Source organism: Phaenicophaeus curvirostris, unplaced genomic scaffold (genome assembly GCF_032191515.1).
Source record: "Phaenicophaeus curvirostris isolate KB17595 unplaced genomic scaffold, BPBGC_Pcur_1.0 scaffold_409, whole genome shotgun sequence".
Lineage (NCBI taxonomy): Eukaryota > Metazoa > Chordata > Aves > Cuculiformes > Cuculidae > Phaenicophaeus > Phaenicophaeus curvirostris.
The window spans coordinates 25,369-36,024 of record NW_027206996.1 but is presented as its reverse complement, the minus strand read 5'-3'; the positions used below and the strand labels follow the sequence as shown (position 1 = coordinate 36,024).

General features: G+C 60.9%; 1 protein-coding gene across 1 annotated transcript; it reads right to left on the bottom strand.

Moving 5' to 3' along the window:
* Positions 1-521: 521 nt before the first annotated feature.
* Positions 522-10,297, bottom strand: B4GAT1 (beta-1,4-glucuronyltransferase 1). Its single transcript, XM_069882941.1, has 4 exons — positions 10,115-10,297; positions 8,778-8,832; positions 5,635-6,572; positions 522-3,213 (listed from the first exon to the last, which is right to left on the bottom strand). Exons 1-4 carry the CDS (start codon positions 10,295-10,297, stop codon positions 3,022-3,024), a joined length of 1,368 nt encoding a protein of 455 aa, XP_069739042.1. The 3' UTR covers positions 522-3,021.
* Between the last annotated feature and the right edge of the window lie 359 nt (positions 10,298-10,656).

The following is a 10,656-nucleotide window of genomic DNA, read 5'->3' as shown; positions in this document are numbered from 1 at the left end:
TTTCAGGGTGTTTGTGTGGGGATTTGGGGTGAAAGTTGCACTTTCAGGGTGTTTGTGAGAGGATTTGTGGTAAAAAGTTATGGTTTTGGAACATTTCTGAAGAGATTTGGTGTGAAAGTTGAACTTTTGGGTTGTTTTTGAGGGGATTTGGGGTAAAAAGTCATGATTTTGGGGCATTTGTGAGGGGATTTGGGGTGAAAGTCCCATTTTTAGGCTATTTATGAGGGAATTGGGGGTGAAAGTTGCACTTCTGGGGCATTTGTGAGGGGATTTGGGGTGAAAGTCGCACTTTTAGGGTGTTAGTGAGGGAATTTGGGGTGAAAGTCGTACTTTTAGGGTGTTTGTGAGGGGATTTGGGGTAAAAAGTCATGATTTTGGGGCACTAGAGAGGGGATTTGGGGTGAAAGTCCCATTTTTGGGATATTTATGAGGGAATTGGGGGTGAAAGTTGCACTAATGGTCTATACTGGGCTAAACTGGAGGCAGCTGCTCCACCAAACAGCAGGGCAACCAGAAGAACCTCCTTGACAGCACCTGCCCAGCGCATTGTGGGGAGGTGGCCGCCTTTATTGGGGTGACGGCCGCGGGCACCAAGGCACGGGGGATCCAAGCGTCCGGAGGGAACCCAGGTGTCCAGAGGGAGAGGATCCAAGTGTCCAAAGCCAAAGGGACCCAGGTGTCCAAAGCCAAAGGGACCCAAGTGTCCAAAGCCAAAGAGACCCAAGTGTCCAAAGCCAAAGGGGTCCAGGTGTCCACGTGGAAAGGATCCAAGTGTCCAAAGCCGAAGGGACCCAGGTGTCCAAAGCCGAAGGGACCCAGGTGTCCAAAGCCAAAGGGACCCAAATGTCCAAAGCCAAAGGGATCCAGGTGTCCACGTGGAGAGGATCCAAGTCTCCAAAGCGAAAGGGATCCCGGTGTCCAAAGCCAAAGGGATCCAGGTGTCCAGGTGAAGAGGATCCAAGTGTCCAATGACAAAGAGACCCAAGTGTCCACATGGAGAGGATCCAAGTGTCCAAAGCCAAAGGGATCCCGGTGTCCAAAGCCAAAGGGATCCAGGTGTCCACGTGGAGAGGATCCATGTGTCCAAAGCCAAAGGGATCCCGGTGTCCATGTGGAAAGAATCCAAGTGTCCAAAGCGAAAGGGATCCCGGTGTCCAAAGCCAAAGGGATCCAGGTGTCCACGTGGAGAGGATCCATGTGTCCAAAGCCAAAGGGATCCCGGTGTCCATGTGGAAAGAATCCAAGTGTCCAAAGCGAAAGGGATCCCGGTGTCCAAAGCCAAAGGGATCCAGGTGTCCACGTGGAAAGAATCCAAGTGTCCAAAGCCAAAGGGATCCAGGTGTCCACGTGGAGAGGATCCAAGTGTCCAAAGCCAAAGGGATCCAGGTGTCCAGGTGAAGAGGATCCAAGTGTCCAATGACAAAGAGACCCAAGTGTCCAAAGCCAAAGGGATCCAGGTGTCCACGTGGAGAGGATCCAAGTGTCCAAAGCGAAAGGGATCCCGGTGTCCAAAGCCAAAGGGATCCAGGTGTCCACATGGAGAGGATCCAAGTGTCCAAAGCCAAAGGGATCCAGGTGTCCACGTGGAAAGAATCCAAGTGTCCAAAGCGAAAGGGATCCCGGTGTCCAAAGCCAAAGGGATCCAGGTGTCCAAAGCCAAAGGGATCCAGGTGTCCACGTGGAAAGAATTCAAGTGTCCAAAGCCAAAGGGATCCAGGTGTCCACGTGGAGAGGATCCAAGTGTCCAAAGCCAAAGGGATCCCGGTGTCCAAAGCCAAAGGGATCCAGGTGTCCAGGTGAAGAGGATCCAAGTGTCCAATGACAAAGAGACCCAAGTGTCCAAAGCCAAAGGGATCCAGGTGTCCACGTGGAGAGGATCCAAGTGTCCAAAGCGAAAGGGATCCCAGTGTCCAAAGCCAAAGGGATCCAGGTGTCCAGGTGAAGAGGATCCAAGTGTCCAATGACAAAGAGACCCAAGTGTCCCAAGCCAAAGGGATCCAGGTGTCCACGTGGAGAGGATCCAAGTGTCCCAAGCCAAAGGGATCCCGGTGTCCACGTGGAGAGGATCCAAGTGTCCAAAGCCAAAGGGATCCCGGTGTCCAAAGCCAAAGGGATCCAGGTGTCCAGGTGAAGAGGATCCAAGTGTCCAATGACAAAGAGACCCAAGTGTCCAAAGCCAAAGGGATCCAGGTGTCCACGTGGAGAGGATCCAAGTGTCCAAAGCCAAAGGGATCCCGGTGTCCAAAGCCAAAGGGATCCAGGTGTCCACATGGAGAGGATCCAAGTGTCCAAAGCCAAAGGGATCCAGGTGTCCACGTGGAAAGAATCCAAGTGTCCAAAGCGAAAGGGATCCCGGTGTCCAAAGCCAAAGGGATCCAGGTGTCCACGTGGAGAGGATCCAAGTGTCCAAAGCCAAAGGGATCCCGGTGTCCAAAGCCAAAGGGATCCAGGTGTCCAGGTGAAGAGGATCCAAGTGTCCAATGACAAAGAGACCCAAGTGTCCAAAGCCAAAGGGATCCAGGTGTCCACATGGAAAGAATCCAAGTGTCCAAAGCCAAAGGGATCCAGGTGTCCAAAGCCAAAGGGATCCAGGTGTCCAGGTGAAGAGGATCCAAGTGTCCAATGACAAAGAGACCCAAGTGTCCAAAGCCAAAGGGATCCAGGTGTCCACGTGGAGAGGATCCAAGTGTCCAAAGCCAAAGGGATCCCGGTGTCCAAAGCTAAAGGGATCCAGGTGTCCAGGTGAAGAGGATCCAAGTGTCCAAAGCCAAAGGGATCCAGGTGTCCACGTGGAGAGGATCCAAGTGTCTGAAGCTGAAGGGATCCAGGTGTCCACATGGAAAGGATCCAAGTGTCCGATGCCAAAGGGATCCAGGTGTCCACGTGGAGAGGATCCAAGTGTCCGATGCCAAAGGGACCCAGGTGGAGAGAAGCCAAGCGCCCGATGCTGAAGGGCCTCAACCGTTCCACGTCGAGGGACGCCGGGGTCGGGCTGGAGACGACCATCCCCGCGGCGTGGGGTCAGCAGCGGCGGGGGGAGTCGGGATAGCGCCGGCGCAGCTCGGAGCGGAACTGCCGGAAGAGCTGCCGGTTGCGGTGCAGCTCGGCCTCCCGCCCCGCGTGGAACCCGCCGGCCTCCTTGAAGCCGCGATGGACGACGAAGGCTTCGTCCAGCACCACGAAGCGGAAGCCGGCCACGTGCAGCTCGCAGGCCTGGGTGGGGGGGGGGAGGTTGGCACCCATGGCACCTACAGCACCCCTCAAAGAGCCCAGAGCACCCGCCGAACCCCCAGAGCACCCCCAGACCCCCCAACAGCACCAAAAGATCCTCTACAGCACCCATAGACCCTCTACAGCACCCACAGACCCTCTATAGCACCCATAGACCCTCTACAGCACCCACAGACCCCCTACAGCACCCATAGATCCTCTACAGCACCCATAGACCCTCTACAGCACCCACAGACCCTCTACAGCACCCATAGATCCTCTATAGCACCTACAGACCCTCTACAGCACCCATAGACCCTCTATAGCACCCATAGACCCTCTATAGCACCCACAGACCCTCTACAGCACCCATAGATCCTCTATAGCACCTACAGACCCTCTACAGCACCCATAGACCCTCTATAGCACCCATAGACCCTCTACAGCACCCACAGACCCTCTACAGCACCCATAGATCCCCTACAGCACCCATAGACCCTCTACAGCACCCACAGACCCTCTACAGCACCCATAGATCCTCTATAGCACCCATAGACCCTCTACAGCACCCACAGACCCTCTATAGCACCCATAGACCCTCTACAGCACCCACAGACCCTCTATAGCACCCATAGACCCTCTACAGCACCTACAGACCCTCTACAGCACCCATAGACCCTCTATAGCACCCATAGACCCTCTACAGCACCCACAGACCCTCTATAGCACCCACAGACCCTCTATAGCACCCATAGACCCTCTACAGCACCTACAGACCCCCTACAGCACCCATAGATCCTCTACAGCACCCATAGACCCTCTACAGCACCCATAGATCCTCTACAGCACCCATAGACCCTCTACAGCACCTACAGACCCTCTACAGCACCCATAGATCCTCTACAGCACCCACAGACCCTCTACAGCACCCACAGATCCTCTACAGCACCCATAGATCTTCTATAGCACCCACAGACCCTCTATAGCACCCATAGATCTTCTATAGCACCCACAGACCCTCTATAGCACCCATAGGCCCTCTACAGCACCCACAGACCCTCTACAGCACCCATAGATCCTCTATAGCACCCATAGACCCTCTACAGCACCCACAGACCCTCTATAGCACCCATAGACCCTCTACAGCACCCACAGATCCTCTATAGCACCCATAGATCCTCTACAGCACCCATAGATCCTCTACAGCACCTATAGATCCTCTATAGCACCCACAGACCCTCTATAGCACCCATAGACCCTCTATAGCACCCACAGACCCCCCAACAGCACCCACAGACCCTCTACAGCACCCACAGACCCTCTATAGCACCCATAGATCCTCTACAGCACCTATAGATCCTCTACAGCACCCATAGATCCTCTACAGCACCTATAGATCCTCTACAGCACCCATAGATCCTCTACAGCACCTATAGATCCTCTACAGCACCCACAGACCCTCTGTAGCACCCATAGACCCTCTATAGCACCCATAGACCCCCCAACAGCACCCACAGACCCTCTGTAGCACCCACAGACCCTCTATAGCACCCATAGACCCTCTATAGCATCCACAGACCCCTTGTAGCACCCATAGAAACCCCTAGAGTACCCCTAGATCCACGGCCACCTCCCAGCACCCATGGCCACCACAACCACCCCGTGGCCACCACGGCCACCCCATGGTCTCCATGGCCACCAGAGCCCCCTCCAACCCCTATGGTCACCATGGCCACCTCCCAGCACCCATGGCCACCCCAACCACCCCATGGCCACCACAGCCACCCCATGGCCACCACAACCACCCCATGGCCACCTCCCAGCACCCATGGCCACCACAACCACCCCATGGCCACCTCCCAGCACCCATGGCCACCTCAACCACCTCATGGCCACCTCAACCACCCCATGGCCACCACAGCCACCCCATGGCCACCTCCCAGCACCCATGGCCACCTCAACCACCTCATGGCCACCACAACCACCCCATGGCCACCACGGCCATCCCATGGCCACCACAACCACCCCATGGCCACCTCAACCACCCCGTGGCCACCACAACCACCCCATGGCCACCTCCCAGCACCCATGGCCACCACAACCACCCCATGGCCACCACAACCACTGCATGGCCACCATGGCCACCCCATGGTCTCCATGGCCACCAGAGCCCCCTCCAACCCCTATGGTCACCACGGCCACCTCCCAGCACCCATGGCCACCTCAACCACCTCATGGCCACCACAACCACCCCATGGCCACCACGGCCATCTCATGGCCACCACAACCACCCCATGGCCACCTCCCAGCACCCATGGCCACCTCAACCACCCCATGGCCACCTCCCAGCACCCATGGCCACCACAACCACCCCATGGCCACCCCAACCCCCCCGTGGCCACCCCGACCCCCCCGTGGTGGCACCTGGCTGATGCGGTTGAAGCCGTACTGCAGGAAGGTCTCCTCGAAGGGTGGCACGCCCCGGGCCGGCCCCACGTAGAAGGGCTCCCAAGGGTCCCTCCAGGGGACCTCGTAGGCCGCTCGCAGCCGCGAGCCACCGGGCAACGACCTCCAGCGCCCGTAGCCCGTGGGCGCCTGGCACCGGGGACACAGCGACCCGTAGAAGGGCCTGGCCACCCCCCTGTCCCACAGCTCCAGCAGCTCGGCCTTGGTCCCGGGGAGACGCGTCCCCGCACGCACCTCGAAGGCCGGCAGGACAAACACCACCCGCTCCCAGGACCTGGCGGCATCGGGGTCCTTCGAAGAGTTGGGGTTCTTCAAGGCGTTGGGGTTCTTCAAGGTGTTGGGGTCCTTCAAGGCGTTGAGGTCCTTCAAGGCGTTGGGATCATTCAAGGAGTTGAGGTTCTTCAAGACGTTGAGGTCCTTCAAGACGTTGAGGTCCTTCAAGACATTGGGGTCTTTCAAGGAGTTGGGGTCCTCCAAGGAGTTGGGGTCCTTCAAGGTGTTGGGGTTCTTCAAGGAGTTGGGGTCTTTCAAGGAGTTGGGATCCTTCAAGGTGTTGGGGTCCTTCAAGGAGTTGAGGTTCTTCAAGGCGTTGGGGTCTTTCAAGGAGTTGGGATTCTTCAAGGCATTGGGGTTCTTCAAGGCGTTGAGGTTCTTCAAGGTGTTGGGGTCCTCCAAGGAGTTGGGGTCCTTCAAGGCGTTGGGGTCCTTCAAGGCATTGAGGTCCTTCAAGGAGTTGGGGTCCTTCAAAGTATCGGGGACCTCCAGGACGTTGGGGACCTCCAGGACGTTGGGGACCCCCAGGACGTGGTGGGTCTCCAGGGCTCTGGGGACCCTGAGGCCACCAGGAGTCCCCCAAACCCCTGCAGCCCCCAAAGCTTTGGGGTCCCCCAAACCCCCTGGAGCCCCCCAAGAATCTTTAGCCCCCAAAGCTTTGGGGTCCCCCAAACCCCCTGGAGCCCCCCAAGCCCCTGCAGCCCCCAAAGCTTTGGGGTCCCCCAAACCTCCTGGAGCCCCCAAGACATTGGGGTCCCCCAAGACCCCTGGAGCCCCCCAAGAACCTTGAGCCCCCAAAGCTTTGGGGTCCCCCAAACCCCCTGGAGCCCCCCAAGAACCTTGAGCCCCTAAAGCTTTGGGGTCCCCCAAGCCTCCTGGAGCCCCCCAAGACCCTTGAGCCCCCAAAGCTTTGGGGTCCCCCAAACCTCCTGGAGCCCCCAAGACATTGGGGTCCCCCAAGACCTCTGGAGCCCCCCAAGACCCTTTAGCCCCCAAAGCTTTGGGGTCCCCCAAATCCTCTGGAGCCCCCAAAGCCTTGGGGTCCCCCAAGCCCCCTGGAGCCCCCCAAGAACCTTGAGCCCCCAAAGCTTTGGGGTCCCCCAAACCCCCTGGAGCCCCCCAAGAATCTTTAGCCCCCAAAGCTTTGGGGTCCCCCAAACCTCCTGGACCCCCCAAACCCCCTGGAGCCCCCCAAGAACCTTGAGCCCCCAAGACATTGGGGTCCCCCAAGACCTCTGGAGCCCCCCAAGACCCTTTAGCCCCCAAGGCCCCTGGAGCCCCCCAAGAACCTTGAGCCCCTAAAGCTTTGGGGTCCCTCAAGACCCCAGGAGCCCCCCAAGCCCCTGCAGCCCCCAAAGCTTTGGGGTCCCCCAAGACCCCAGGAGCCCCCCAAGAACCTTGAGCCCCCAAAACTTTGGGGTCCCCCTCCCCCCCCTCCCCAACTTGGGGGTCCCTGCCCCCCCAAAGTGGGGGTCCCCCCCCCCCTCAGCAGCTGGAGGAACCCCTCGCGCAGCCCCCGGCTGGGGACCACGTCGGCGTCCAGCAGCAGCACGAAGCGCCCCTTTATTTTTTGGGGGGGCCCCCCTGGATTTTGATCAGGGGGTCCCCCGTTTTCCCCCGCCGCCCCCTCCCAGGCCACGTTCCTTAAGAGGTTCCCGGGATAGGGCACCCCCAAAGCGTAACTGGGGGGGTCGGAGGCCGCCAGGCGCCTCAGGGCCCCCCGACATCGTGCCGGGTTTGGGGGTTCGGGGGGTACCCCGAGACGGGGGGGCAGCCCTTGCGCTCCCCCCGCCCCCCCCAACACCACGTGGAAGCGCAAACGAGAGCGGAATCCCCGGCAGGGCCCCCCCAAAACCCCTAAAAGCTCCTCCAAGCTTTTGCGGGGGACCCCGAAAACGGCGACCGAGAGGGGACCCCCCCAAAACTCACCCCCCAGGGCCCCCCCTAAAGCCTCGGCCACCCGCCCGGGGGTCCCGTGGGTAGCCAAGACTAATTCGGGGGGGGTCCCCCACAAAGGGGGGGTCCCCAAAACGTCCCGGTACACCCGGAAGGTCCCCGAGGCGTCCAGGACCCCCCTGGGTTGGGGGGGGCGGGCGGGGGGTCGTCGTGGGGGGATGGGGGGGCGGGGGGGGGGCAGGGCTCGCAGGTAAAGGGTCTGCAGCAGCGCCAGCCCCCCCAGTAGCCAAGCGCAGCCCCCCAGTAGCCGCCCCCGGCCCATGGGAGGGACTGGGGGCTACTGGGAGGGGACTGGGGGCTACTGGGAGGGGACTGGGGGCTACTGGGAGGGGGTTGGGGGTCTTCTAGGGGTGATAAAGGGGGACTGGGGGCTACTGGGATGGGACTGGGGGCTACTGGGAGGGGGTTGGGGGTCTTCTAGGGGTGATAGGGGGGACTGGGGGCTACTGGGATGGGACTGGGGGCTACTGGGAAGGGGTTGGGGGTCTTCTAGGGGTGATAAGGGGACTGGGGGCTACTGGGAGGGGGCTGGGGGCTACTGGAAAGGGGTTGGGGGTCTTCTAGGGGTGATAAGGGGGGACTGGGGGCTACTGGGAAGGGGTTGGGGGTCTTCTAGGGGTGATAAAGGGGACTGGGGGCTACTGGGAAGGGACTGGGGGCTACTGGGAAGGGACTAGGAGTCCAGGGGGGTTACTGGGACCAGTTTGGGTGCTGGGAGCAGCACAGGGGTTACTGGTCCCAGTCCAAGGGGGTTACTGGGACCAGTTTGGGCTGGGAAGGAGAGACTGGTCCCAGTTCTGGGCTGGTGGCGGGGAACTGGGCCCAGTTTGAGGGGGGAACTGGGCCCAGTTTGGGGCTGGGGGGGGGCTCACCGCGCCGCGTCGCCGAGACGGAACCGCGCATGCGCGGGGGCTGAGGGGGCGTGGCCTAAGGGGAGGGGGCGTGGCCTGAGGGGAGGGGGCGTGGCCTCGTGGTTAGCCCTATATGCTGGATGGGCGTGGCCTAAGGGGAGGGGGCGTGGTCTGAGCCGAGGGGCGTGGCCTTATGACTAGACCTATACGCTGGGAGGGGGCGTGGCCTAAGGGGAGGGGGCGTGGCCTAAAGGGAGGGGGCGTGGCCTAAGGGAGGGGGCGTGGCCTAAAGGGAGGGGGCGTGGCCTAAGGGGACTAAGCGCTACCCCCCAGGACCCCTGGGGTCCCTTCCAATTCCTGGGGTCCCCCCCAAAACCCTGGATCCCCCCCAAACCCCTGGGGTCCCCCTCAAACATCTGGGGTCCCCCCCAAACCTCTGGGTTCCCCTCAAATTCTTGGGGTCCCCCCCGAACCCCTGGGTCCCCTCAAACCCCTGGGTCCCTCCCAAACCTCTGGGTCCCCCCAAACCCCTGGGTCCCCCCAAACCCCTGGGTCCCCCAAAACCCCTGGGTCCCCCAAACTCCTGGATCCCCAAAACCCCTGGATCCCCAAAACCCCTGGATCCCCCAAAACCCCTGGGTCCCCCCAAACCCCTCGATCCCCCCAAACCCCTGGGTCCCCCCAAACCCCTGGATCCCCCAAACCCCTCGATACCCCCAAACCCCTGGATCCCCCCAAACCTCTGGGTCCCCCCAAACCCCTGGGTCCCCCCAAACCCCTGGATCCCCAAAACCCCTGGATCCCCCCAAAACCCCTGGATCCCCCAAAACCCCTGGGTCCCCCAAACTCCTGGATCCCCAAAACCCCTGGATCCCCAAAACCCCTGGATCCCCCAAAACCCCTGGGTCCCCCCAAACCCCTGGATCCCCCCAAACCCCTGGGTCCCCCCAAACCCCTGGATCCCCCAAACCCCTGGGTCCCCCCAAACGCCTGAATCCCCCAAACCCCTCGATACCCCCAAACCCCTGGATCCCCCCAAACCCCTGGGTCCCCCCAAACCCCTGGATCCCCCCAAACCCCTCGATACCCCCGAACCCCTGGATCCCCCAAAACCCCTGGGTCCCCCCAACCCCCTGGATCCCCCAAACCCCTGGGGTCCCCCCCAAACCCCTGGGGTCCCCCCCAAAGAAGCCACCATGACCACAGGGACGACAGAGGCAGCTTTATTGGGGGGGGGGGGGGGGTCCAGGCCTCCAGGGGACATCGGGGGGACATCGAGGGGACATCGGGGGGGACACGGGGGGTCCCCGTCCCTCGAGTCGAGGCGAAGGTGACGTCCCCTCATCCTTTGGGGACACGTTGGGGACACTGGGGGGGGTCTCGGTCCCTTCTGTGGAGGCATCGGGGACGTCCCGTGTTCTTCGGGGACATCGGGATGGGGTCTCGAGGACATCGGGGGGTCTCGAGGACGTCGGGGACGTTGGGGACAAGTCTCGGTCCGTTGAGGTGACGTCCGCGGGCTTCGAGGACATCGGGGACATCGCGCTGCGACGTGGCTTGGGTTCTTCCCAGGGGGACGGTGAGGGGGTGACGGGGACACTGTCCCTCACGCTGAGGACACTGGGGACACCGGGGGCATGGCCCTCGGGTTGGGGACATCGGGGACGTCAGGCCATGATGTGTCTCCATCCTTGGGTTGGGGACGTCGGGGACATCAGACCATGATGTGTCTCCATCCCTCAGGTTGGGGACATCAGGCCATGGTCTATCTCTGTCCCTTGGGTTGGGGACATTGGGGACATCAGGCCATGATGTGTCTCCATCCTTGGGTTGGGGACGTTGGGGACATCAGGCCATGATGTGTCTCCATCCTTGGGTTGGGGACACTGGGGACATCAGG